This window comes from Trichosurus vulpecula, chromosome 3 (genome assembly GCF_011100635.1).
Source record: "Trichosurus vulpecula isolate mTriVul1 chromosome 3, mTriVul1.pri, whole genome shotgun sequence".
Classification (NCBI taxonomy): Eukaryota; Metazoa; Chordata; class Mammalia; order Diprotodontia; family Phalangeridae; genus Trichosurus; species Trichosurus vulpecula.
Genome location: NC_050575.1, coordinates 202314819 through 202341808, shown reverse-complemented (window position 1 = coordinate 202341808; position 26990 = coordinate 202314819). Strand labels below are relative to the sequence as shown.

Below are 26990 nucleotides of genomic sequence, written 5' to 3'. Positions count from 1 at the left end.
AATTACAATCCCAGCTCTAGTACTTAACTAGTTAACTAGTAGTATGACAAGCTTCGTCATCCTCGTCTCACAGGAATGTTTTGTAAACCTTTAAGTGCTCTATAAAAAGTGAGATATTTATTGTTATTTATTGTCATGACCTGTATCATCTGCTGAATTCCTCTTTTCCACAGTGAAGAACTGTCTCTGGCCATGAATATTCCTTTTCTCTGCAAAGAGAAAAGAGATGATAGATTTGTGGTGTTCCTGCATTTGGGGGGAGGGGTGATAGCAAAAAAAAGCTTCTTGCAATAAAATTAACTGAATCAGAATTAATGTGATTCCTTGCCATGTTTACAAGGAGCTATCTCTAGCACCTGGATTAGTCATCACATTCTAGGTGGCAACTTTTGGCCCCCTTTCCCAGTCATTAGCTTGCTAATCCCCCTGTGAGAGGAAAAGAATGTGAGCTTTGGAAATCAAGATGCAGAGGTTTTAATGGCTTAAGCAAGACCCCACTAAGGGAATCCACCACAAGACCTGGGGTGAGAATTCAGGCATCTGTAGTGCATGCCAGCCACTGGTCCATACCACTGACTCAGGAATGAAAAACCAAGTTTTCAGATGATTTACTTATCCTGAGAGAGAGAGAGAGATCCTGCAACCCAGCTACAGTATTGTTACCCACTCTCTGACTTCTCTCCTGCCCCCAATCAAGGAAAAAAGTTAGAATTTGAAACTTCAGAAGTAAATAGAGGGTATCTTTTAGCAGTTAGTAAGTCATCTGTCAAGTTTCCTCTTCTTTGAAGGTCCCTGGGGTTTGGGCTGGGAAGGTTGAGGGTGAGTGAGGAGGGAATATTAAAATTGAACCAAATAAAAATAGATTGAAACTTTTTTTAAGCCCACCCAAAATGATTTCACACTGAAGTCTGCAGGGGAATAAAAAGGTTGATTTTTTTTTTGTAAAATATGTCTCCCTCATATAATCTTTCCTAGGTTTATTGGAGTGTGACAAGGGAGGGGATTACTCTTTTACAAAAACATATATAAGGGACAACAGCAAACAGGGAGACACTAATTTTTCCACCAGACTGAGAGAAGATAAGAGTGAGAAGAAACCCAGAAGTGATGAAACTTGCATATCACCCATTTTGGTTGGTGTGGAAAAATTCAATCCAAATTTATGGAATTACAAGTTAACCAGAGCCCATAGGAATATTTCCAGATAGTTACATTTTATGCAGATTTGCATATTTCATTAAATAAAACATGTTCAAAATGTTTAATTCACCAAGCTATGTATTACTGAGTTCTTTTTTATGTAATGACACAAAGGGCATCATAATGAGACTTTTCATTCTGTAGTCCTAGGGAAGGACATCATAGGGAACAGACTGTGAGGCCAAGGGAACTCACTGAAGATGGAGATAGACTGATACCTGGAATGTTCTTCCTCTTCACCTCAGACTCCTAGCTTCCCTCAAGACTCCTCTGAAGAAATATAATCACCTGTAATCCTTGCCCTTATGGTGTCCATAATATGGAATAAGGGTTCTTGTTCTTTTTTGTGCATGGACCCCTTAGGCATCCTAGTCAAGTCTATAACTCCGACCCTTGGAATAATGTGCTTAAATATATAAAATAAAATACATAGGATTATAAAAGAAATCAAAGTATTGTCAAAATAAGGGTGTAATTTTTTCTCCAGGTTCATAGACCCTCCTGAAATTTATTCACAGACCTTCATTTACAAATACCTGATCTAGAAGTAGGGCACACTTTTCCAAAAAAAGACAAATATACCATTCCTGTAATCCAGAATAGAATAAGCTATATGAGAGATAGAAAGTAGTATTCCAAACATGAGGGTTTGAGGATGGGGGTGGGAAGAGACATTCTGACTGAAGGCTTGGGTGGCGGGGAGAAGGGATATTTGAACTTGGCTTCCAAAGATTAGGAGGGGCAGGATTTCAGGTGTAGAGAACTACAAGAGCAATGATACAGTAAGAAGAAGATAATTGATGGCAGGGATTTAGGCTATTTTCCAGTCTTCTCACACCTTACTCCCCGATGTGTACTCTGATCCAATAACACTGGTCTCCTGGCTGTTACATCAATAGGACATCTCTCAGCTCCGACTGCTCCCTGTGCCTGGAAGCTCTCCTACTCCACTCTGAATACTGACCTCCCTGGCTTCCTTTAAGTCCCAACTAAAATTTCACCTCCTACAGGAAGCCTTCCCCAATCCCTCTTCATTCTAGTGTCTTCCCTCTGTTGATTATTCCCAATTTGTCCTGCATGCAGTTTGTTCATACACAGTTGTTTGTGGTTTCCCTCATTAGTTTGTGAGCTCCTTGAGGACAGGGACTGGTTTTGCCTTTTTTTATGTGCCCAAGATTAGCCCAGTGCCTAGTACATCATAGACACCTACTAAATGCTTTATAGACTGACTGTTTTGTGAATTTCTCTTAAAGTCTCTTAGGAAAGAAACTGTGTCCACAAAATAGGAGAAAACCCTGGGCACTCTTCTTTCTTCTGTCTACACTTAGTAAATTCATCAGATGCTTCCTCTATCTACATGTTCAACCTCTGCCTGTCTGTGTATGTCTGTTTCTCTTTCTCTCACTCTCTCTGTCCCTCTCCTTTCTCTGTCTCTCTGTCTCAATCTCTCTCTCCCCCCACCGTATCTTTTTAGTTCTACTTTCCCTGAATCTCTTAGTCTGTTTCCACATCTGAACTACCATGACCCCATTTCAGGTCTTTATTCTCTCCCCCTTTCCTGAACTATCACAATAGCCTTCTCATTTGGTCTACATCTCAGTTTCTCCCTTCATCAATTCATTCTCCACATAGCTGCCAATGGCGTTTCCAAAATACATCTCACCTTTTCACTTCTCTGCTCAAAATGCTCCGCTGGCTCCCTTTTGCATGAACTACAGACTCCTCAGTTGCCATTTAAATTTCATCATAGTCTAGCTACTACCTGTCTTTTCAGGCTGATGACCCCCCATTATTTACCTTCACACGTTCTTCAAGCCAACCCAACTGGCCTACTTAATATTTCCTCTACAATTAATCTATATCCCTCCTCTCTGCCTCTGCACAGACTGTTCAACAGCCTTTATTAATTTTCTGCCTTAGAATTGTTCCCCTTTATTACCTGTCTTGGAAATCCTTGTTCCTTTCAAAGCTCAGCTCAAATACAGCCTCCTTTAAGGAGCTCTCCTGATTTCCCCTAATTCTTAATGCCCTCCAAATTACTCTTGAATTTATCTTGTATTTATTATCTCTGTACATATTCTCCTCCTCAGTCAAAAGCAAGCTCCTTAAGGGCAGGGACTGCTTTGTGTATCCTGATACCTAGTAGGCACATCTTTAATAAAAATCTAACTGAATAATAAATGTCTGGATGAAGGATTGAATACAGGTCAGTTGTGACTTTCCACAGCTCTGAAGAGATCCTGGTTTCACTCCGAGATGAGATCGTACCTTTGTCTCTGGGATGGATTTGGGCTTCTTGTGTAGGATCATAATCGATATCCATCTAAATTATCACTGCTGTCTAGCAGCCAGAGATTTGCAAACAGTCAAGACCGTGTAGAAAGCGGGGTGCTAGAATGCTTTTCTCGGAACCAGCTTTCTTTAAAAATAGAGGAATCCCCTCATAGCTTCTTTCCAAGGTTCTCTTCCTGAGCCAGTCAGCGTGTGAAATTGAAGCTTAAGTTTGCCGGCGTGATGTATTATTGATGGCGACAGACACTTTAATCAAATTTTTCCCTTGTCTCCCTTTCTCTTCTCTCCCCAGGCAACTTCAAACAAGCTTTAGAGATTGTTCCTCCACTCTTCTCACGGTGAGTAGCACTGGTTGAATTTGGGGGCACTCTGATGTTTAAATTGACAACTTTATCATCATAGCTAATGAATGTGTTGAGTACAGCACCTGTACATAATAGGTACTTTAATGCTTGTAGATTGATTGATTTAGCCCCATTCTTTGCTCCAGTGGGTATAAGTTCTTTGAAACATAGGTTTGAGAGTTTTTTTCCTTTTAAAAACCTGACTGTCAATTTAGAAGAAAGTTTTAGTTTCTGGAAAGCACTGGGCCCTTGTTAGCATCAAGTTTTGGTCGTTAGACAATAGATGCATACAAATATGTGTGTTTATACACACACGCACGCACTGACACGTGTTTTAAAATATCCTACTAAAGATCTTTGGGTTTAAAATACAGAGATGATAGACTCAAAGAACATTAGAACTAGAGAAGACCTTGGGAATCTTCATTTGCGGCACCACCTCACTCCCATTTTACAGAAAAGCAAACTGAGTAGTGACATGCACAAGATTAGTGAATTAATGGCAGAGCTGTTGGTCACAACACTTTTGGAACTAAGCCCTTTTTTCTGCATTATAATATACTAGAAAACATGTTGAGCTTGGCATCAGGAGTTACTTATTACCTGTGTGACCTTGGGAAAGTCATTTATCCTAAATGAAACCTTTCGTAATCCCCCTCCCCCCCCCAGTTGTAGATACTCTCCCCTCAGAAAGTTAAATTGTATTTATCTTGTGAATCTACAAGCATTTATTAAGCATCTACTACATGTCAGGCACTGTGCCCAGGTAGTAAGGCTACAAGTGAAAAGAAGGAAACAATCCTTGTTCTTAAGAATCCTGCATTCTAATGGGGTATATAAACAGAGGCAATATAAATATAAAGTGAGAAAGTATTCAGTGGTTCACACTGGGTAGTTCACACTGGATAGTTCGGGAGGCAGAGCACTAGCAGCTGGGAGGATCAGGCAGGGCTTCCTGTAGAAGACGGTGCTTGAGCTGTGTCTTAAAGGAAGAGAGGGACTCTGAGGCAGAAGTGAGGAGAGAATGCATTCCAGGAATGTGGCAGGACCAGTGCAAAGGCAAAGCACCAAGAGAAGAGCTGGAGGATCGTGTATAGCCAAAATGGCCTTCTCCTTCTTCCTCATGGGTGTAATGTCTGGTGGGTCTGGAACCAGATTGTGCAGTGTTTTTAAAACCTGAACAGAGAAGTTTATAGGTTATCCTAAAGCCAATAGGAAGCTGCTGGAGTTGATAAAGTAGAGGAGGCACATGGTCAAGCTTCCACTTAAAGAGGAGTACTTAGGCATCAGTGTGTAGGACGGATTGGAGTGTTGAGAGAGTTGAGGTGGTTTTTTAGTCATTTTCCAGTAGTGTTCAACTCTCCATGACCCCATTTGGGGTTTTCTTGGCAAAGATACTTCATGGTTCACCGTTTCTTTCTCCAGATCATTTTATAGATGAGGAAACTGAGGCAGACAGGGTTAAGTGATTTGCCCAGGGTCACTTACACAGCTAGTAAATGTCTGAGGCCAGATTTGGACTGAGGAAGATAAGTTGTCTTGACTCCAGGTCCAGTGTTCTATCCACTGAATCACTTAGCTGCCCTATGTTGTTCGGTCAAGACCTGAGGTAGGGGCCCATATGGGTCCCAGGCATGAGGCTCATTTGAACTCAGGGAGTCAGAGTAGAATGAGTTTGTGGTGATTTAAGTGATTTGGTGTTAAGCAGTCTTCTCTCCTTCTGCATCCCTAGACATTATCCTCATCTAGTATCTGTCCAGTCTCTCCCCGCCATGGCAACCTATGGACAGACCCAATACAGTCCAGGGATCCAGCAGTCCACGGCTTATTCACCTTATCCTCCTGGTCCAGCTCAAGCCTACGGAATACCTTCCTACAGTGAGTACTACTTCTGTCTGTATGTTCTGCGTGCTCAAAATAGCTTTGCACTTCTCTAGGTGGCACCTCTTGGATGACCTTGAATGTTCGTCCTAAATCGAACCTTTCTCCATAGAATAGCAGAACTGGAAGGGCCCATTGAATGGTAGAACTCCCAGGCTGAACATAACCGACTGAAAGGGCCCTTAGAACAAAGAGTAGAAGATACCCTCGCATCATTGGGTACAACCACCTCATTTTATAAATGAGGATTATCAGGCCCCTAGGAGAAAATTTCTTGATCCAAGGTTGTTAAGCACATTAACAAGGGGCAAAGCTGAGAATAGAACTTTAGGGTAGGTCTTTCTCCACTCTCGTATTTAATGTTTCAAAGAGATACAGAATGATAGGGATTTACAATCAGTCCTGTCTCACAACAGTCTTTGGCCTAGAGTTCAATTAGTAAGGAGTACATTTTTAATTGGTTCAGAGTTCTGGAATACTACACTGATCTTTAGAAGAGATGCCAGTTCTCTCCATTCAACATTACCCGTGCAAAAGCAGGTGGAATTCATATTTCTTAAAGAGCTGCTATGAGCAGGATACCTGTGCTATAGAGACAGGACCTCAATAGAGCCTACTCTCAAGGAACAGGGATTTAACTGTAATGTGAAATGAAGGAGTGAGTGAATGAATGAATGAAAATGGCATTTTATTAAGTGCCTACTATATACTCAGCACTGAGAATCCAAATGGAAAAGGAAGACAGTCCCTCCTCCTAAGGAAGTCACATTCTAATGAGAGAGATAACAAAAATGGAATATTTTAGCTGCAAGTCAGTGGAGAGGTCCCTGTGGTCTTTAGGGTACAGTGACAAAGCTCCTATTACGGCTACTGCTACTCCTACTAATCCTAATAGTCATTCATATGTTGCCTGCCGTGTGCCAGGCACCATGCTGAGTGTTTTACAAATATTACCTCATTTGATCTTCACACCAGCCCTGGGAGGTAAATGCTGTTATTATCCTCAATTTACAATTGAAGAAACTGGGGCAAACAGGTTAAGTAACTTGCTTACATAGCTGGGAAGTGTCTGAGGCTGGATTTGAACTCAGATCTTCCCTCCTTCAGTCCTAGTACTCTATCTACTGTACCACTAAGCTGCCTATGGTAATGCCTTTTCTTTTATGTCATTTCCACTGATAAAATCATTTCAGTTTCTGATTTGGAACCATTTAACAATGCCAAGGATTGTAGCAGCAAAAACTTTCTTTTCTGGGTCTTTGATGGCTCTGGCTGTAGTCCCTGCAGGGCTGCCTAGGATGCACTAGAATGCACTGATAGCACTGGGCCCAAAGCATCCCCATTCGCAAGTCTCTTGGGTTCTGAGTCCTGGACTGTCCCCATCAGGGTCTGAGGGTCAAGGTGCTGGTGATGGTTTGACTTGCCCAGCGCATACTGCCATCTTCCTCTCTCTCTTGCTGCTTCAGCCAGTCTGGCTTGCATGCACACAAATAAATAAAAAGCCATTTAGAGGAGAAGAAGAACGTAAAATTGGAGAAATTAGGGAAGGCTTCACAGACAAGATGACAGGGAAGATAGATTAAGAGGCAGTGTTGAAGGAATGGTGCATTCTAGCGTGTGTGTGGTGGGGTGTGGTTTGAATCAAAGGACAGACATGGTGACGGGTGAGAGAATAACTATGTGGTTCAGTTTGGCTTGTACACAGACTATATAAGAGAGAATAATGTTAAATAAGGAAGCAGGGTTGTTCCAGACCTAAAATCCTGGGCTTTGAGGCATTTATATTCTATCCTAGAGTCAATAGGGGGCCGCTGAAGACTGTTGAGCAGGTGAGTAACGTGGCCAGAGCAGACCTGATTTAGGAAGACAGTTTTTGTAGCTATGTGGAAGATGGATGAAGGAGCCGGCCAATTAGGAGTGATAGATGTTGAGGGCCTCAGCTGAGATGTTGGCCACGTGTGGAGAGAAAGTGAAAAGAGGGCCTTTGCTAATAAACAGTCTTCTAGGGACACACGTAGAAGGAGACAACATGGTACAGTAGGACCTGTTTTAGAATCAGAAGAAATCTAAGTTCAAATCTGGCCCCTGACACTTAATAGTTGTGTAGCAGTGGGCAAGACATCTAACCTCTTTGAGGCTCAGTTTCCTCATCTGCATAATGGAGATGACTGTATTTCTAATATTTACCCCAAAGGAAGGACTGTTCAAATGTGAGCCTGAGCCAATATGCCCCACAGGCAACTGGGGACTGCTGACAGTTTTTGAGCAGGTAATATGGCCACAAACTGTAACGTGCTATATAAATGTCTCTTTTCATATTCTTACTATTTATAAACCCATCCAGATCTCGAGTAATGAGTGTATGGTCTTTTTTTCTGTTCTTTTTTCCTCTTGCAAGAAAAAAATCATTTTAAATATTAAATATATACATATACATACATACACATAATCATATATGAGCTATCCCCTCTTGGCTGACAACCAAGAATAATGTAGCAGACAGAAAAATAAAACTACTCCTATTTCTAGACAAAACATGTTATTGTGTGGAAATTAATTTGGTGCAAAGTTCTTGCACTATCAATAGCATTGAGTCTTTCAGAGAGTCCACTCACTTGCAAATATTAATTGAGTCTGGACTGTAATAGGTTAAGAGTTCACTTGGAGAATGCTTGCACCATTGAAAAAATATTTTAAAATATATAGGCGATATGCAAAAAGCAACTTTTTCACATATGTCTGCAGATCACTGGGGCTTGAGCTAAGTAAGAAGAGATTTCTAGCAATGAGAAATGTTTTACAATAGAGCAACCAGTGGCCTTTCTGATTAGTGAGTTTCTGGGGTTCTTAACCTAGACTTTATGAACCCCCAAGAGGTCCATCAGTAGATTTCAGGGCAGGGGGAGGTGATCCATAATTTGGATGGAGAAAAAATTACATCTTTATTTTCACTAACCTCTGCCTAAAATTTAACACTTTCTTTCCTTATGAAATTTAAAAAAAAAAATCTGAGAAGAGTTCTGTCAGTTTTACCAGACTGCCAGAGGGTCCATGGTGCAAAAATTAAAAAGGAAAATGCCCTGGTCTAATTCAGCTCCCTCATGTTACAGATGAGGACACCGTGGCCCCAGGGAAGGTGAGAGACAGCTTGGGTCATAGACACAGGCATGAAGTGGGATTTGAATCTGGGTCCTTGGATTCCAGGACCAGCCCTCTTTCCATTGGAATATGCTATATAACACAAGGATGGATCACAGCTTGCCAGAGATGTTTGTACGGGAGATTCCTACCTTAGTCAGCAGGCAGAGACGAATTCAGTTCTGGGGGTTAAATGTTGCATTGACAAACTGGAACACATTCAGAGCCAGGGAACCAGGATGGTGACAGTCCTGGAAGCTGTTTTACCCAAAGGTCAGTGGAAGGAACTTGGAACATTTAGCCTGAGGGGGGTAAAAACCTGGGGGGATGGGAGTGGGAGAGTAGGAGCATGTGGTTGCCTTCCAATATTTGAATTTCTTCTATGTAGAAAGATTAAATATTGTGTATTTAATATCACGTGATAGAGTAAAAAAAAACCAACATCAACAAGTTGAACGTTATGGAAGTAAGGGTAGATTTTGGTTTAATATGAAGAAGAATGTCTCAACAGTCAGTGCTGTACAAAAGTGGAAACCGTTTTTTTTTTTTAATAATTATGTGAGTTGCTATAACTCTATGAATGTGTATCGGGAGCTTGACCACTAGGAGAATGTAAATTCTTCTGAATAAGATTCCGTTCAAGCTCTACCTTCCACATGAAGCCCTTATTGAGCTCTCCCAGCTGCTAATGCCTTCCTTAATCCCACCCCCACCCCACCCCACCCCCCCCCCCAGCTCCCCCCGCAAAGGTCACCTTTAATTTACTTTACATATCTATACAAAGTACATTTTATGGTGCCTGGTACATGTTATCATTCAGTCAGGCATTCATGTCTAAGTCTTCATGACCTCATGGACCATGTTTGTCCATGGGGTTTTCTTGGTGAAGATACTGGGGTGGTTTGCCATTTCCTTCTCCAGTGGATCACCTTTTGTCAGAACTCTCCACTGTGATTTCTCTGTCTTGGGTAACATGGCATAGTACATGGCCTCATTGAGCTACACAAGCCCCTCTGCTGAGACAAGAAAGTGATCCAGGAGGTGAATGCCTCATATAGAGTTAGCACTTAATAAATGATTGATTGTTTGACACAGATGAAAGAATTGATTGATTGACGTAGAAGCATCATGGAATAGTAGACAGAGAACTAGACTTGGAGCCAATAAGACCTTTTTCTGACATATACTGGCTTTGTAATCCTGGACAAATCACAATCTCTCAGTATCTCAGACAGTTATCTACGGCTAAAGGTGTCACACATGCTGCCTGCTGCCCACAGCACTCAGTGTGGCCCATATCAGATTAAATTATAGTTGGGAAGCATTTCTAAAAAATAAAAATACATCAGAACATAGATAATGTTAATATGTAGCTTTCTAAAGTTAGTATGCACAGGGATCCATATGCACCAATTAGTGGCTCAGTGATTCCGCTATCATAGAGCATTTTCCAATAATCCTTGAGTTTCCTCACTAGAATTGGGTAGACCAGGGATTCTTAACCTTTTTGTATCATGGACCCCTCTGGCAATCTGGTGACTCCTAGGGAGTCATCCTCAGAATGTTTTTAAATGCATAAAATAAATACATGGGATTACAAAACTAATTATATTGGCATACAGTTATCGAGCTATTTTTTTAAGTTCCTAAATCATGGGTTAAGAACCCATGGTGTAGACAAATCAGATCAATTAACTCACAGGTCTGAGCAAATAATAATTAGTATTACTTTACTTCTGAAAAGAAGTTTATGTGTACAATCTCATTTGCTCCCCTAAGGAATTAACTAGTTATAAGTATTAACTAGTTATAAGTATTATCACCTAAGGATTTAGCTAGTTATAAGTATTATCACCATTTTCCAGATGAGCAAACTGAGGCCCAGTGAGATAAATTAATTTATGCAAAGTCAAATAGCTAGTAAGTAAGAAACCTAGGACATGGCAAACCACTCCAGTATCTTTGCCAAGAAGACCCCAGAGGAGGTCACAAAGAGTTGGACGTGACTGGGGGAAAAAAAATCCACCAACCGAACAAGAACAAACCTAGCATTTGAATGTTGGTCCCGGGTTCAGTGGGTAGATTCAGTGTATTATATAATTTTATCTTAAGAAGTAATGAGCTCCTCATTATTATAATGTTTGAGCAGAAGCTAGATGAAGGCCTGTCAGGTACAGTTAAGAGGGTGGAGGGTGAATTACTGCATTGGGTGGGGATTGGATTAGATGCCTTCTAAACTTCCTTATTGTAAGATTCTATGGTTCTAAATTTTTTATTTGTTTATTTTTGTTTATTTTTTATTTATTTGTCTGGACAAATACTAGGTTTTGTTATGAATCATGCTTCCTTTGTCCTTTGTAAAGAACATTTAAGTTCCCTTCTTTCACCTCTGTTTAAATAGCCTCTGTGAAAATGAAATACCAATGAAGGAACTTGGGTGAGGGAAGCAGTCACCGGAGGGCTCTTCCATCAATGAAGATTGAATACCCTTTCTTTGCCTAGGACATCTGATGGGTAGCAGGGTACAAGGAACGCCATCTAGCCTTACGGACAAGCCCTTTACAAGAAGCATCTGTTAGGAGATGCCCCTTTTTATCTGCCACATTGAATTCTTTGGGCCTCTTTGTCTGGATCAGGGTGGTACATTGGAAAGAGTTCCGGATCTGAAGTTAGAAGCCCTTCGTCACTTCTTCTCTCTGGGTATCACTTTCTTTCTGTCAAGTGGGAGGTAGCCTGGTATTTATGTTAAAGTCACTAAAAAGTAGAAAAATGGATGGATTTTTCCTTAAACTACTTAATAGATACACATCAGAGGCTTTCCCACTTAGAACAAGGGTCCAACAAGGAAAGGCGGCTAGGTGGAACAATGAATAGAACAACAGGCCTGGAGTCAAGACGACCTGAGTTCAAATGTGGCCTCAGACATTTATTAGCTGTGTGACCTTGGGCAAGTCACTTAACCCTATTTGTCTAAGTTCCTCATCTGTAAAATGAGCTGGGGAAGGAAATGGCAAAGCACTCCAGTATCTTTGCCAAGAAAACCCCAAATGGGATCAATTGAGTCTTGAAGAAATACATGAATTACTAGGGACAATGAATAGGAGCTGCATTTCAGGCCTGGAGGACATTCAGTACAACGGCATGGAAATGGGAAATGGTTAGCAGTGTGTGCAGCACCCCAAGTAAGCCTATATGACTGAATCACATAGCTTGTGGAGATGAAAAATGTGTAAGAACACTGGAAAAATTAGGTGAAGGCAGATCGTGAAGAGCTTTAAATGGCAAATAGAGGAGTGTATATTTTACCTTTGATATAGAGTCACTGGAGCTTATTGAGTAGGTGGGCAACATGATTAGACCGGTGCTTTAGGAAAATCATTTTGGCAACTGTCTGGAAGATAAATTTAAGAGGGAGAGACTTGAGGTAAAGAAATCAAATGGAAGACTATTGCAATAGTCTCGGTTAAGAAATGGATGGAATAAGTATGGGCAAAGAAGATATTAAAGCATCTTTATGCTCAACTGATCTATTAGTATATTTTTCAAATGCGAGAGACATAGAAATAATAAATGCATTGAACAAGATGGTGGAATAAAAGATAAACCCACAAAAATCATCAGTATTTCTGATATAGATGTATATATGCATGTATACATATAATGAACAAATCCAAAAGACATTGATAGAGAAAATATTATTTATTCAACAGCAAACTGTATCAGATATTTGTGCTTGTATATTAGGTATGTCCAAGTCTTACAATGACAACTGTAAACTAATTTTAACAGACACAAAGGAAGAATTAAAGAACTGGAGACCTACTCAATATCTATGGCTAGTTGTATTCAATACAAAAACCACCCACTACCCAAATTCATTTTTAGATTTAATTGCAGTAGTAAAATTGTCAATGAGCAGTTTCAAAGAATTAAATTAAGTAATAAAATATATAGAATAGACAGACCAAAGCATCAAGGGGATTCTGGTGGGGGAAAAGGAGGAAGGAAGACTTGTACCACTAGATCTCAAATTATATATAGTAGTTATCAAGACAATATAGTAATTGTGGATAGAAAATATAAAATCAGGTTAATAGAACAGAATAAATAATCCACAATTAAACCTAAGACTTTCAGTAGATTAGTGTTTGAAATCTAAGATCACAAAATAGTAGAGAAGTAAATAATTAATTTAAATTATTGGAATAGAGGAAGGGAATTAGTAATAGTGATGCTAAAGAAGAAAAGAATGTCAGTGAATCTTTTAAAAAATATACAAGAGATCCAGGGAAATTTGGAAGGGGAAACGGATGAGCAAGGTAGCAGCATGGTGAGAAACGGGATTAGATCTACATTTTACACTACATACCACTACTCTAAAACTAAATCTCTTGCTCCAGTGTTTGCCATTGTTGGTACTTTGGTGAGTCTTAGTCCTGGATTATCCCTACCATCTTCCTTCTCAACTCCTACTCATGAACTGCTAAACACCACTAAGGAAGTCACACAACAGGGCTGAATCCATTATGGATTTGTTATTGAGTGGGGGAATAATCTCACTTGGGCCTTAACTGCTATTTAGTGATCCCTTTTCTCTGATTGACTTTATATTACATTCTTTATAGCAGCTACTCCAGATCTCCTTTCTCTTTAAGCCTCCCAAAAGACTCCCTCCTATTCCTTTCCAGTTGAAGATTTTGTCTATGACTTAACTGAGAATAAAAGAACATCAACCACAAGCTTCTCCTTCCCTCAAAAGCCCTCTTCATTATCTCCCATTTTCCTCCTTCACTCCAGTCTCTGGTAAAGATGACCCTTCTCTTCACTAAACCCAAACCCTCTTCATTACCTCCCATTTTCCTCCTTCACTCCAATCTCTGGTAAAGAGGTGACCCCTCTCTTCACTAAGCCCAAGCCCTCTTCATTATCTCCCATTTTCCTCCTTCACTCCAGTCTCTGGTAAAGAGATGACCCTTCTCTTCACTAAGCCCTCTACTTATGTCCTTGATCCCATCTCCCCCGTCTCCTCTGGAGCTTGCTCATTCAGTCAGCCCCTCTATTCATCTCCAGCTTCCTTCTTAGCTATTGTTTCTTGTTCTCTCCTTCCTACAGACATATCTAGGACCTTCCCTTCCTTCAAAAAAAAAAACCTTCTCTTGATTCCGCCTCTCCCCTATGTCTTTCAAACTATATCTCTTCTCTTTGTCAGAGCCAAACTCATAGAAAAAGCTGTCTATATTTTCTCCTTGTAGAGTCAGAATGTTGGTGTTGAAAGGGAGCTTGGACTACATACAATATGAAACGTCAGGGCTAGAAGGACCTGATAAGACACATAAAAAGCTAGAACTGGGAGGAATCTTAGAATGTACCATATAAAATATCATACCTGGAAGATTTGGAATACTGAATGTAAAGTGTAATACCTGGAAGAGACCTTTTCCGTTCCTTTGATATTTTTGCCTCTGAACTGTCCCATAAAATGATTCCTCAATGCTTTCAGGATCATATGGCACCAAAATCTGACTTAGGAGACCTGGGTTCTATACCAGCTCCTTCCTAGACAGACTGTTTCACCTTGGACATCATATCTCCTCTCTGGGCCTCAGTTTCTCTATAAAATGAGAAGATTCCACTAGGCCAGGGATTCTTAACCATTCTGTATGTGCCAGGATCACCTTTGACAATTTATTAAAGACTGTGGACTCCTCTGAATAATATTTTTAAATATATAAAATAAAGTATATAGAATTATAAAGGAAAATAATTATGTTGAAATCCAGTTATCAAAATGTTTTTTAATAAAGTTGGTGATCCCCAGGGTTAGGAGTTCTTGAATCAGATGGCCTTTTCTAAGTTTGAGGATAGCTAGGTGGCATAGTAGATAGATTACTGGACTTGGAGGCAGGATGGACTGAGTTGAGATTCTGCCTCAGGCATTCACTAACTCAGTCACACTGGACAAGTTGCTTTAACCTCTGTCAGCCTCAGTTTCCTCATCCATAAATTGGAGATAGTAAGAACACCTACCTCACAGAGTTCTTGTGAGGATCAGATTATATATACATTGATAGACAGACAGACAGACAGACAGACAGATAGATCAGTAGATGTAAGGTGAAGTTAGGTGTGAGTGCCAGGCCTGGGGTCAGGAAGAGTAATCTTGCTATTTTCAACTCTAGTCTCAGACACTTACTAGCTATGTGACCCTGGGCAACTCACTTAACCCTGTTTGCCTCAGTTTCCTCCTCTATAAAATGAGCTGAAGAAGGAAATGGCAAACCCCTCCATTACCTTTGCTAAGAAAACCCCAAATGGGGTCATAAAGAGTTGGACATGACTGGAGCAACTGAACAACAGCTGTGTATCTGCAGCTATATATGTGTACATATAGCATACATACAATGCAAACCTTAAAGCAGTGTGTAAATCTTAACTCTTGCCGTGTTGCTAATGTTCTTTGTGTCCTATAGTCCTTTCCTGTTCTGGCATTCTGACAGTGATGGGTAGATACCATCACAACAAAAACAAGTAGTTTCATTTTTCTGGGCAAGAGGATGGAGCGCTGGTGTTATGTCACAGGAGCTACCTTAGGGCATTCCCCTTATTCACAGTGCTGGTGTAAGAGTTAAAAACCCTCTCTCAAAGGTGATAATTTTGCCAAAGCCTGGGCCTTTTTCTTATTTGCCAGGTTAGTAGCTCCTACTAGATAATGTTTTTTTTTTCAATATCTTGTGAATATCTTATAAATATATGCAGGCCTGTGGTGATGTTGTTAGCACATAATGCAAACAGGCCAGAGTTGCAGACTCATTACCTGTGAAGTCTTTTCTTTCAGCCAGCTGTCTTGCAGATTGGTCACAAGCGGGTCCAGGTGGAAAAAGATGGCTCAGTTTAAAAATAACCCTTATTCCTAGATTTAAAAAAAAAGCCACATCCTATTAACAATGGACCCAAAATATCTCCCACTGCTGACAGTTGGCCCTCGTAGGTGCTTAATGAATATTTATTGGAGGAATTACAGTATCTAAGGACTAGCAGGGCGATCTAGGCCATCCCCTACCGAAGGGGGTGCATCCTCTATGAATGCCCTTTACAACACCCCTGATGATGTCATCCAGCCTCCTAATGAACCATCTTCATAAAAAGAAGATTAAGCCATTTAATATAAATCACCCATAATCCTAGAGCAAGATGCAGAGTGTGACATTAATAGGCATAGAGTTGAAGTTGGTAAAAAAAAAAATTAATAATACTTGCTGGGAGGCCAAATCAATTCCATCTTGTTGAAAGCCCATAAAAAACCCTTCCTGACATGCAGAATTTCAAAGGCTTCCCCATGACTGCGGAGGGGAACATCCTAACTACTTATCCTCAGGTGTTTTTTTTTCCCCTCATCCTGAACAGGTATCAAAACAGAAGACAGCTTGAACCATTCCCCTGGCCAGAGTGGATTCCTCAGCTACAGCTCCAGTTTTGGCACTCCACCCACAGGACAGACCCCTTACACCTACCAGATGCACGGTCAGTATGATGATGAAATGCCCCATTTGGCTTGTCTCCAGGCAGTCAGCTAAAACCACTGTCCTCAGACAGCAATAAATCGACTTTAATTTTGGCCAGCCTTAGGCAAAACCATGAAGCAGGAAAGGTTTGTCTGCAATCTCTTTCTCCCTGTACCTGACAGTCTGCCAGTCTCTGAGGCATAAGAGTCAGGACATCTCTGAGTGGAAGGGAACCAGTGAGATCTTAGGGATCTTACAGATGGAGAAGCTGAGGCGGAGAAAAGGTAAGTGACTTGCCCAAGTGACTTACCTAGCGTTCATATAGTGCTTTAAGGTTGGCATAGAACGTTACAAATATTGTCTCATTCGATCCTCACAACAGCCCTGAGAAGTAGGTGCTTTTATTGTCATTTTACAGTTGAGGAAACTGAGGCAAACACTAGTTAAGTGGCTTGCCCAAGGTCACAGAGCTAGCAAGTATCTGAGGCCAGATTTGAACTCAAGTCTCCTTGACTCTGATGCAAAGCTCTCTATCCGCTGTGGCACCTAGCTACCTTCTATGTTGGAGCATAGGAAAAAAAAAAAAAACCCAGGTTAAACTCCCAGGCCAGGTCTGTTTTCCAGTGCCCTATTCTTCTCTTATCTTGACTTCTTTTTTTCCCCATCACCCCCACCCCCTTCTTTCCTAAATCATTAAATATTCCTTTTCCCTCCTCAACTTCTTGTAACAATTCAAAAATAAGAAGGAGAAGAAAGTTAAAATAGGTTGCTCCAGAAAGCAGCTGTCCGGAGATAAGGTCTGGCCCCCATTGCCCCCTTGCAGAATCAGGGAAGTTTTCTACTCTGTTTCCTGAATTGGCCATGGGAACTTTTCAGGTGATTTTATACAGCTATGACTGTATCAGGAAGTGTGGGCCAAGCATCCCCCTGTGCTGCTGCAGCAGCTGCACTGTGTCCCAATTAACTACATTCAGACTTAATGCTAATGGCTATAAACTGCTATTGACACAACCCAGGCATTTTGTAAGCCTGGATATATTCCTCCCTAAGTATTTTTTTTAAACACAGAACTCTTAGAAACCATGCACATGTGCTTCATATTAACTTTTTTTTAAGTTGTTCCAGAGGATAAATAAACTCTCAAACTATTCCCTTTTCAGAATGGGAGATGTTGAGCTTATGTTTTAAAAGAAAAATTGGAATAAAGGAAGTGAGGAAGAAGGCAGGGGAGGGAGAAGGATTGAGATTTGGTTTAAAGGCCAGGAATTCTGGTTGAGAAGGGAAATCAACTTCCATTTATAAAGTTGGAATGTGTGTTTTCCTTTTGCTGCACAATTAGAGGCAGAGATTCTCTGACTGCTAGAAACTAAGAAGGAATTTGGAAGACAGAAAACAGGAGGTGGAAGGGACTTTAGCCCCATTGCTCTACAGATGAGGAAATGGAACTGGTGCATGACAGTGACTCCCTCCTCAGTCACAGAGAGCTGGTAGCACTGCTGGTTTGGGAACCCAGATCTCCTAACCCCTATGCCCCACCCCTACAAGCCAGACTTCTTTTCATGAGCTAGTTCAGATCATTAATATTCCAAAGAATTGACAGCCTCTGTCTTGCACTGTGGCTTATTTGTTAGTGCGGTAGCATGTCTATGTTTGGACAGGACCTCTCCTCCTAAGAGTATAGATTAGTCTTAAAAATAAAAGCCAAAGCATCAAAAGCCAGTACGTTGTTTCACCTTTCCTTATATGTTTGTTGTGTGTGTGTCTTTGTGTGTGAGACAGAGACAGACAAAGAAAGGAAAAAGGGAGGGAGACAAACAGAGAAAGAATATGGGAATTCAGTGTGATTAGTTTTTTATATAGCCAAAATGTGTGAAAAGGTTTATTTTATTTTGTTTCTTTTAAGGCTGAAACACAGCTATCATGCATCTGCCCCTAGTGACTCAAGCTAGGCAGACTAGCAAAATCTCTTTCTATGCAGTGTGTAGGGGAGCCGTCCCAGACTAGATGCTGTCCCATGAGAACCATATTCAGTTTTAACCCTAATGGATTATTTAGCCTTAATGGTACATGGATTGAGACAGCATGATGAATTGAAAAGATTACTGGATTTAGAGTTAAAGGATCGGAGTGTAAACCCTGGCTCTGACTCTTCCTAGCTAGGTATTCAAGCCCTTTCACCTCCTCTGAGCTTCAGTTCCTTCATCTGTAAAGTGGGTGCATGGTACCAACCTCTATGAGTTGTTACGGGGAAAATACTTTATAAACCATAGAGTGTAATAAAGGGATGCGTTATTATATATGTATGTGTATGCTGCTACTTCCTCAGCTGCCTTTTCTGATTAGCCACTAAGGACAGAGCCAATTGGGGTTGTAGAGATAGCCCCTCTCTAGTGGAGATGTGTTTTTCAAGGAACAAAAGACAAAGGAGAGGAGAGGTGCTTCAGGATTGTGCAATTCAATTTTTACTTTAGAGTCTTGACCTTACCATGGCAACTGAAAGGCTCCAGAAACAGTAAGAAGTTCAGGTTACATCAAGAGATGTTTAGTCTCTCAGCACTTGATTTTCTAGAACAGGTTGTAGTAATAAGTTATATTCATAAAAATAATAATAGCTGGTATTTATATAGTGCTTTAAAGTTTACAAACTCATTTGATCCTCACAACAGCATTGTGAAGTATAAGTGCTATTAGCCTGATCTTAAAGATGAGGAAACTGAGGCACAGAGAAGTTTCAGTGGTTTGTCCGTTGTCACACAGTTTGCCAGTGTCTGATGTAGGATTTGAACACAGGTCTTCCTGACTCCCAAATCCAGCCCTTTCACCACTAGGAGTCAAGAGACCTAGACCCTAGTCTTGGTCCTGTTACTAAGCAGCTGTGTGAGTTTTAATAAATAGCTTAACCTCTCTGGGACCTCAGTTTCTTCATCTGTAAATTGGACTTCAACTAGATGATCATTAAGGCCCTTCCCTATCATGCCAGTCTGTGACATTATGTCATTTAATCCTCAAAGCTCTGTGAGTTCGTTAGTGCAGGATTTCCCATCTACTTTTTGCAACTGAGAAAGATAGGACTTGGTTAAATGACTTACCTAAGGTCTAAGTCATGTTCCTTTAACTTGTGTATCATGGACCCCTTTGGCAATCTGGTGACACTGATGGACTCCTTCTTGGAATAAAGTTTCAAATTCACAGACCCTAAGTTAAGACTCCATGTTCCAGGTCCAGCCACTGTTCTTTCTGTTATACAGTGGTCAAATGGAATACTGCCCCTTTTTCTTAGAAGGACAGTGAATCTCAGTTTCTCTAGCCAATCGTGAGTCACCTCTCTCTTCCCTTAGGCTGTTCCCTAGAAGGCAGGCACCAGGCTCAGCATCATTATGGTTTCCCATTGTGATTCACCAGTTTTTCATGAGTATATTTGGTTTAATTTCTCCTCTTGTGAATCTTGCCTTTCCTTCGCCCTCTCAGAATACTTGATCAAACTTCCTGCTGGTCTCTTTTCCTCCCTACTCTTAGACCCACTCCTACTGACCAGACAATTATGGCTCTCTACAGTCTGGCACTGTCTTAACCCTAAAAGTCACTCCACACTCCATCCAAAGGGAATTATTTACTATACCTTTCACAGGTCCTTAGATTTCCCATCTCTAAACCTTTATTCATTCCATGCCTTCTGCCTATGATGCCCTTTCTGTCTCCCTCTCACCATGACTGCTTGTTGAAATCCTATCCAGCCTCCAAGACCCAGTTCAAATGGTACTCCTTCCAGGGAACTTTCCATAATCCACTCAGTAGGAAATATTCTTTCTCTCTTCCCTGTATTAGATGTATACTTATTTACCTCTGTGTCTCCTTGAGCATTGAGCACCACGCTCTTTGCGTAGTAGGCTCTTAATCATTGTTCAGAGAATTTGTCTTTTGTGATTTCAGTCCCCTTTGTCTGGAGAGGTGGGGTGGTCCCTCTTCCTAACTGTGACAGTATGATTTGGTCATTCCCCCAGCAGAGAAAGCTTGGGATGATGGGCAGAAACAGCTGAAGTGTGTGTGTGTGTTTGGGGGCCAAAGAGGGAGCTAAGTTAAAAATAATCCCTAAGAGACTTTTAAAAGCCAAAGCTTTTTGCCCGATTAATGCTAGAAAAAAAAGTGGATTTTTTTTTTGAGACATGTAAAAGCAGATGTGGAAAAGTAGAGAATTTGGGAAACATTTTCTTATATTCCCTGTTGGAAAATCCTTCCCCCACCCCTTTTTTCTCTCACCTTCACCAACAAAAAGGGACTTTTTATTAGCAAGAGGAAATTCTGGAGCTGAGAATATAAATTTGGGTGTCTGCATTTGAATTGAGGACTTTCATAGCAAAGAAGTCAGATGAGTCAGTTTTTTAATATAAGAAGAATGTGGGATAGTAAGAAAGAGTGTAAGACTCAGAATCATGAGAGACCTGGGTTTAAATCTGGACTCTGCCATTTAATAATGGTGGCAAGGCACTTTAACCATGTTTCCCCATTCCTCAGTTTCCCCATTTCAAAAATAAGCATAATGATACTTGTACTATGTGTCTCATAGGGTTGTTATTTGGAAAGTGCTTTGTAAACCTTAAATCATTCTAAAGAGATGATTGGATAAGATGAATTCTAATTAACAGTGGACTCAGGAGGGAACCTTTGTACATAGTGGTATCCTTGGTTAAATAGTGGGGCTTCTCAATTAAAGGACTTATCCATGATGAGCTGTAGATAAAAGGAGCAACTGGAGATAAGGGAGTATTACAGACTGGTCTCTAGGGTGGAAACTACACTGCAGCAGGTAAAACTTAGGATAAATCCCAACAGTCACTGCCATAAGGAGATACTTGGAGCAGTGCAGTGAAAGGGCAGTGGAGAACATGCATTTTCATCCTGATCTTTTCTCTGATTTGCTGTGTGATCTTGGGTAAATACTTCCCTTTTCTGGATCTCCATTTCTTTCTAAAATAAGAGAATTTTGTTCAGTTGTTTCAATTATGTTGGACTCTTCATGACACCGTTTGTGATTTTCTTGGCAGAGTCACTGGAGTGGTCTTGCCATTTCCTTCTCCAGTTCATTTTTACAGATGAGGAAGCTGAAGCAAGCAGGATTAACTGACTTGCCCAGGGTCACACAGTTAAGTGTCTAAGGCTAGATTTGAACTCCTGACTCCTGGAGCTCTATCCACTGAGCCACCTAGCTGCCCTAATTAGAGAGTTGGACAAGATAATGATAACAATTATTATTATTGCATTTATATAGTGTTTTAAAGTTTCCAAAAAAATTTAATACCATCTCATTTTATCCTGACAATGGCCCTGGGAGGTAGCTGCTTGTGTTACCCCCATTTTACAGATGAGCACACTAAAACAGACTCAGATTCAGTTGCTTGCCCTGGGTTACACAGGCAGTAAGCGTCCAAGGCCAGATTTGAAGTCAGGACTTCTGACTCCCTATTCAGCACATTATCCACTGCACCCTATAACTGCCTCTTGTTGCAGAGTCATATGGAACAGATTTATGTCAGGTATAACTTTATGTAAGCTGTCATAGGATCGGACCGCTGGTCCGGATTGCTTTTAAGTTAAAGTGGCATGCCGTGGTGGAAAGAACACTAAACCAGGAGTCAGGAGACCTCAGTGTACCTGTCTGTATGGAAGAGGTGTTTGGAGGATTTAGGTTAAATTTTTTAATGTTAAATGCATTTGTTAGGAATTTGTATGTGATGTTCAAATTAGGCTAATTTCATCTGGACTCACTGAAGACAATCATGATGTAGTTGGTTTGATAGAGGTACCACCATGTAAGGCAAATGCTGTGCTGATATCATCATACAAGCAAGTGAAGGAAAAGCAGCCTTGAATTTTATATAGGTTCTGGAAGCAAAGGTTAGCTGCAATATATTATCATGCCAGAGTTTCACAGGGTGAGAAATGGTTTTCTAGAATAATAAATTATATGCTTTAATATCCCCCACAACCACCAAAAAAAAAAAAAGAAGAAGAAGAGAGAGAAAAGTATGAGCCTGAGTAACAGAGTCTTCTTCCCCTCCTCCCTTCCCCCACCGAACATCTGTCAGTTACAAGGACCATAGAGACGTGTAAATGTCTGATGCCATCTGGTTAGGATACTGCTGCCCTCCTGATATTGAGCGGTTGTTGTCTCCCTATCTGTCTTCCCTGCCTAAGGGATTGGATTCATTTTCAAACCCTCAGCTATTTCTGGAGGGCAGATAAAAGACAGAGTGATGAGTGTACATGACTGAGCTGAAGGAACTTTACATTCTGACCAGTACCTGGTATTTACGAATGAGTCTGATTTGTTGGAGTGTTTGTATGGATCAAATATAATAATGAAGGCAAAAGTGCTTTGTGAATCTAAGGCAGAGTGCATGTATAAGAGGTTATATACAGGGTGTCCCAAAGGTTTTGGCTCAGTTTTTACCTATTAAAAGTTTTTAATATTAAATTTAATTAAATATTAATTTAATTAATGTTGATAATTGTTATAATCTCTTACAGTACTATAAGATTATATACAGGCTGCCCCAAATGTTTTGGTGCAGTTTTAACCTAGTAAAAGCTTTTAATATTAAATGTCAAATTATAATATATTAATATTAAAAACTTTTACTAGGTTAAAACTGCATCAAGACCTTTGGGACAGCCTGCATTGGCATGGTATGAATGGCTTTGGACTTGAGTGAGAAGGTTTGTGCTTCAGTCCCAGCTCTGCCAGTTATTATTGACTTTTGTCAATACTGATTATCAGTGTTCATTATCAATGTTAGTAATTATCAATAATCGCAATGGTGTTGATTTTTGTCTAAGCACCTCCTTTGTACCAGGGACTGTACTTAAGCACTGGAGATACAAAAAAAAAGGTGCAAAAAAAAAGTCTCCACTCTCGAGGAGCTCACCTTCCAATGGGGAGGTGGCGGGGGGGACACACAACAAACAGACAAAAAATAGAATCAATTGGAGAATATCCTAGAGCGAAGGCACTAGCATCAGCTGAGGCCTAGAGGTTAAGTTGGCTTGCCCAGAGTCACACAGCTAGCAACTGTCTGAGGTGGGATTTGAACCCAGATCTTCCTAACTCCAAATTCAACATTCGACATCCCCCCCCTTCCCCTGTGCGTGCCCTCGCGTGCGCGCGCGCGCGCACACACACACACACACACACACACACACACACACACACTGTGCCCCCTGGTACGGCAGCCCTGGTAAGGTGGGGAGAGGGCTGTATTGGGCAGGTGACTTAGTTTCCGTAAACTTCAGTCCCATCATTTGTAAAATGAAAGAATCAAACCGGATATTTTAAAGTCCTTTCTGACTCTACGTGTGTCTGTATGGCAGAGCGCATGTAATTCACACCCACCAATAGCTTTCAGATCTGAGGCAAAAAGCAACTATTCAGTAGGCATTTATTTAGCACCTAGTGCTAAATGTGCCTAGTGGATAGAGAGCCAGCCCCATGCCAGGAAGACCTGGGTCCAAGTTCCATCTCTGACATCTACCGACTGTGTGACCCTGGATCAGTCCCTTTACCTCTCTGTGCAACGAGGTTGGGGAGCAAGAAGAAAAGAAAAGAAGCGTTTATATAGGACCTGCGATGTGCCTAGTATTGTGTTAAGTGGTTTACAAAAATTCTCCAATTTGACCCTCACGACAATCTTGTAAGGTAGGTGCTGTTGTTATCCCCGTTTTATCGTGAAGGAAACTGAGGCAAAGCAGCATCTTGCCCAAGGTCACACAGCTAGTTAACATCTGAGGTAAGATTTGAACTCTGGTCTTCCTGACTGCAGGCCCAGCGATGAATCCACTGTGTGCCACCTAGCACAGAGGCTCCTGACCTGCATTGGGAGAGTTTCTTCAAAGTTCCCTTTATCAGTGAAATCACAGGTCTAGGGACAGCTAGATGGTGCAGTGAGTAGAGCACCAGCCCTGGAGTCAGGAGGACCTGAGTTCGAATCCAGCCTCAGACACATTTGACGCACATACCACCTGTGTGACCTTGGTCGAGTCACTTAACCCCAATTGCCCTGCCTTCCCCTCTCCAAAAAAAGAAAAGAAAAAGAAAACACAGGTCTGCTCTCCACCCTGTAGCCTACGTGTCGGCACAATAAGAAGCACTAGGGTTAAAAGGAAGGCTATTTTGATGGCATTTGGTGCATAATTCTGGGTACGTTGTGTCAGAAGTTGGTTTGTTAAGCTTGTGCTTACTCCAAGCAGTACATTGTGTTTAGCCCTCAAGGGGATACACAGATAAATAAACCCAGGTCCCTGCCTTCATAAAGCTCATAGTCAAACATCACAGATAAGACGGGTAAGACAAATAAACAAATACAAATTAGAACCTAAGTGCATATGAGGACAAAGTGGCCTATTCATGTCTCAAAGAAATATGCTCTGTGTCTATAGCTTGCTTGTTCCCTTATGGAAAGAAAAAATATATAGTATTATATATATATATATATATACACACACATACATACATATATATATATATATATGAGATACATATCCCATATATATATATATTTTTACATATCTCATATATATGTATATTTTTTTAAGTGAATGAGCCACTTCTACCACCACTTTGGGGGTGGGGGAGATACAGTATCCCTGTTAATTTTGAAAAGCAAGAAATTGCAGCGCCTGATTTAGGGTACACGGTCCCACCATGATAATTCCCTAGTGATAAAAAAGAGAGAGCAGCATGTTCTAAGCCCTCTAGGGCAATATGCCCTTCTGCTCAGTAATTGAAAAGGATAATTAAGGGGTTCAGAGCAGGAGAAAAACATTGCTCCAGGCTCAGAGGTATTTATTAGAAGGACTCTGTGTGTAGATGCACATCTTGGGGCCTGGCTTAGAGAGAAACCTAAAATGGGTCCCAGGCAAGGTTACAGGATAAATAATTTGCACAGTTTCAGCAAAGCAATTTGTTCTGCTTCTAAAGTTTTATTAGAAGGGGGGGGGGGGGGGGGGGGGGCGGGGAGGAATGAGCCCGAATTTTTTTTTTCTTTTTAAGTCTCAAGTGGTTCCTGAAAATAACACTCACACCTAGACAGGAGCCCTAGAAAAATTCCCCAAGATTCTCCCAGCTTAAATGTGATCTTTATCAATCTCATTTACACACTGAATAACCTCCCCAGCCTCAAGGTAGGGATTAGTGTCTAGCAGATCACTAACTACCTGCTGCTATTCTGAGGTTTAATTTTTTTTTTAACTTCCTTCTTCCATTTGTTCAAGTCTGATGCTCTCGTCTCTCTAGCTCATGCAGTACCTAAATTCATTGATTCATAAACTTGAAGAGGTGGGAGAGCCCTTTAGGAATTATCTAGTCCAACCCTCTGATTTACAGGGAAGGAAACTGAGGCCCAGAGAGGGAAAGAGATCGGCCCCCAATCACACAGCAAGATTTCCCTCTCTGTTAATTGCACCAGCTTGTCTGGAATGCTGAGGACTTTTTGTTTGTTTGCTCACTTCTGCAATGACTGCCCAGAATCCTTTCCAGAATTTCAGGCAGGCATGTGGACAAGGCAGGCAAGCCAATGCTTGGATCACTGTTGCTCCAACCACAGGTTTCTGTTGTCCAAGAGACAGGCTGCCCAACACAATTGCACAACAGCCTAAACTGTAGCCTGAGGCTCTCACAGCTGCTGTATTTAGTGGGTGAACTTTTCCATTCTCCAAGCTCCATTGGTCTGTTCTAAAAATTGGGGTTCAGATCTGCAGGCATGACTTTGACAAATGGTCATAGGGAAGAATGGGAGGTCCTTAAGGAATTCTTCCCTTGGGAGAGACTCAACTTGGGGGCCCAATTTCTTTTAGATTTCTGGAATTTGGTGCAGCTAAAACTCTCAGCTTCTTTGACACCTTATGATTTGCTGCTGAATCATTAACCATGTAGATGGCCCATATCGTTGCAGTCCACTAAATGAGAGCCAAGATTCCTTCCAGATCTAAATCTATGATCCTATTGCCTGTCACCATTAACAATCATTTCCCCAGAGCATAGGTCCTCCCCTCCAATCTTGATGGTTGTTTGCATTTCTGGACTTCTTTCTTTCCCGATTCCTGTCCCCTTCATGCAGACCATTGTGACAGGATTACCAGTTTACACTTTAGTTATTTTTGTATTACAATTTTTTGTATCCAAAAAGCAAAAATTGTATAGACCTGAACGAGTCTGTACTAATTATTCAAAATGGGGAATATCACATTCTCCAGTGTTAGCCTCATTCAGCACAGAGATTAGCTCTGACTGGTCTCATGGTAGTAGGGAACATATTTTTGTTTCTGTTTTGAGGAAGTATGCTGAGTTCCTTATTTTTTTTTTTCCATTACAGTGTGGCAGAAACCTAAGGTTACCTGTTTGCTTTGGTTTATGCAGATTGATAGGATGGAATTCAGAGGACCAAGCTTGAACTAAGAGACGTAGAATTTCAGAGCTAGAAGGGACCTGAGAGACCATTTTAGTCCAACTCCCTCAATTAACAAGAGGAGGAAATTGAGCCCCAGACATGGGAAATATCTCACGAGTGGATTTGTAACTGGTTAGTAGCAAAAGTGAGACTAGAACCAGGGGTGTGCTCTCCTGTACGATCTTTACACTTCA

The 26990-nt window shown here is 41.0% G+C and overlaps 1 protein-coding gene across 1 annotated transcript in view; it reads left to right on the top strand.

Moving 5' to 3' along the window:
* EYA2 (EYA transcriptional coactivator and phosphatase 2) overlaps positions 1–26990 on the top strand; it is a 246796-nt gene that overhangs the window by 101232 nt on the left and 118574 nt on the right. Inside the window, exons 3-5 of the mRNA XM_036752907.1 lie at positions 3785–3830; positions 5569–5714; positions 16260–16376. Coding sequence (XP_036608802.1) covers positions 3785–3830; positions 5569–5714; positions 16260–16376 — 309 coding nt within the window. The remainder of the gene's footprint in view (positions 1–3784; positions 3831–5568; positions 5715–16259; positions 16377–26990) is intronic.